The 2,455-nt window shown below is 31.8% G+C and overlaps 1 protein-coding gene across 1 annotated transcript; it reads right to left on the bottom strand.

Moving 5' to 3' along the window:
• Window positions 1-1,084: 1,084 nt before the first annotated feature.
• Window positions 1,085-2,245, bottom strand: TRIADDRAFT_55595 (uncharacterized protein; the record flags this gene model as incomplete). The annotated part of the gene is made up of 1 exon (XM_002111470.1): window positions 1,085-2,245. The coding sequence occupies one exon, from the start codon at window positions 2,243-2,245 to the stop codon at window positions 1,085-1,087; it is 1,161 nt and encodes a 386-aa protein (XP_002111506.1).
• Between the last annotated feature and the right edge of the window lie 210 nt (window positions 2,246-2,455).

Raw genomic sequence — 2,455 nt, 5'->3', positions numbered from 1 at the left:
TACATCATGCTGACTTGAAATAAAGTGCTACGGTTTCATTCGAGTAAGTTGTAAAGCTTTAGCTTGATATGATATACGGTATAGTTCTCTTGGAATTTATTCATAATTTAATTCGTTGATTATGGTAATTTCATATTAACAAACTTCTTTTGTAACTTTTTATCTTTTATAGTGTTACATGATTGACTGTTGGAAATGGTACAACCTGGAAAGCTTTACTAATAATTATTAATAGAAACGACTAAAATAACGTAGATCATATAGTATCGAAGCAGAATTAGCATTATGTATAGTCTGCTATAGCCAATTGATCACGTACAATTCGCAAAGCATCTTCAGACTGTATCGCTATCCTATTGTGATCTAACTTACTATTCGCGTACATAGGTACAACCGTGACTTAGTAATAAAGGATTTTACCTACTTTAAGTCAAATCGGTTTAGGTAAGGAGTAGATAAAAATATCTGCTCGAGTATCTATAAAATAGAAGCGAATCAATATAGTAATAATTTTTGATTTATTTCTCCCTACTATACAAACAGTGGAAGAGAGGAAACAATCTTATATACCAAACAACATGAATCAGATCGATATCTAGCTGTAGAGCTAATCAATCTAATTTTATCAGTATTTTTTAATGTTTAAAGAGTTTAATTCGATCGTTCATGTAGATATCCTTATAGTTGGAAGAACAAATGACTAGATATTTAAATTACATCATCGATATAATAAGGAGGTTTTCAATGTACACGTAACGCCTATTTGTACAGTAACGATATGATCTTTCAGTAATTTTAACGATAGCTAAGTTTATGACATATAGAAACGGATCTTTGTATTATTCAACAGTCAGATCCTAGGTAATAAATGATGCTAATACGAACGAATAGCTGCTATAATTTTAATACATATTATATCATTTATATATTAGTACCGATAAAGAAAAGATTAACATGTCATATATATATAATTTTAAAGTGTAAATGTCGACTATAATATACATTTTTGTCGCTTTACTCGACCCTTTCATAAGTTGATAAATAAATAGTGTAAGGCAATAGAGCAGAGCTACACATTTTAAAATTATAAGTTATACTTATTATATAAAACAGAAGTGTTCGTTGATTTACTGCTAGGAATTATTATTGATCGACTTGGCACAGGCTGAATCTTGCTCTGTTTCTTGTTGTAACATCGACGTAATATTTTTTGGAATGCTCTGTTAAAGTGAGGATTAAATTTATAACATATAGTAATAGTTGTAGCGCCATAACAATTACATAAAGTAATAAAAAAGAATTGGAGCCCTTGCCCTAGATGATAGCGCTGTATTGCTTGAATTAGTGTATCATTAGGTTGCCGATCAAAAACATTATATTCGGAAATAATATATAAAATTGTAATGGGACTCCATGTAATAAAAAATGCTAAAGAAATGACTAAATTCATTTTCTTAACGTCTTTCTTAATTGCATATATTTTATCAGCTCGAGTATCGATGTTCATTGTCACGGCAGGTTGTTGATTTAATTCAAGATGAATACTAATCGTAAAGAATAAAATGAGTATTAACGGAATTACGACGTTGACAGCAAATAATAACCACGTTAAGACTCTCCAAGTCCTCTGTGATAGACCTTGCATATAAGAGTATTCCTGATTTTGATATTGGCGTACACAGAAAGGCCTTTCAACGTTGGGTGCAACAGGAAAGTTGTAGACTCTTGTAAATACTCCATAGACTGTTGGTAGCGGAATCGATATAATCCATAGCAAAATTACTATAATGTACGCTATACTCGGTGCAGGTGGGGTCTTAAACGGCTGGCAGATAACCCGGTAACGTATATAACTAACGCAGACCATGGAATAAGCAATAAAAATAACTGACATCTGAATGAATACAGTAAATAGCTTACACATTACTGGACCGTAAGGCCATGATTTATAAGATGTGAATTCAGTTGCAGCATTAAATAAACCAATCATTGTGAATAATAATGCAGCTATACACATATTGATGACTACGATATTGGTAAAGCTCCATAATCTTTTGACCCGAGCAGCAGTTATACATATTAAGATGGTACCAATAAACGATACAACCAATGCGATAGCGCCAATAACAATTCGCGCAATTGATAATCGTCTTCGAATTTCGAGAGCAAGTTCCAGTTCATCTTGCACCGAGGGTCCTCCTTTGATTGTTGTAGGAATTACTGTCAAATTTATAGCTTCTGTCATGATCAGCTTTTATTAAGATATATTTAGTAGAATATTAAATCGGTAGATAGTTTTTCTGTAAAAAATTCAGTATATCATACAAGCATTTGTAACTAATCCTTATGGATTACTTCTTGTCATTTCAGCAAGAAATTTGCGTGATTGTAATAGATAGTCGCTTAACTGAGCCAAATAAGTAAGAATGACTTTATTATTTTAAGCTTGTTTTCG

Source organism: Trichoplax adhaerens, genomic scaffold (assembly GCF_000150275.1).
Source record: "Trichoplax adhaerens TRIADscaffold_4 genomic scaffold, whole genome shotgun sequence".
Lineage (NCBI taxonomy): Eukaryota > Metazoa > Placozoa > Uniplacotomia > Trichoplacea > Trichoplacidae > Trichoplax > Trichoplax adhaerens.
Note: the sequence above shows the minus strand (reverse complement) of the source record. Positions and strands in the feature narration are given on the sequence as shown.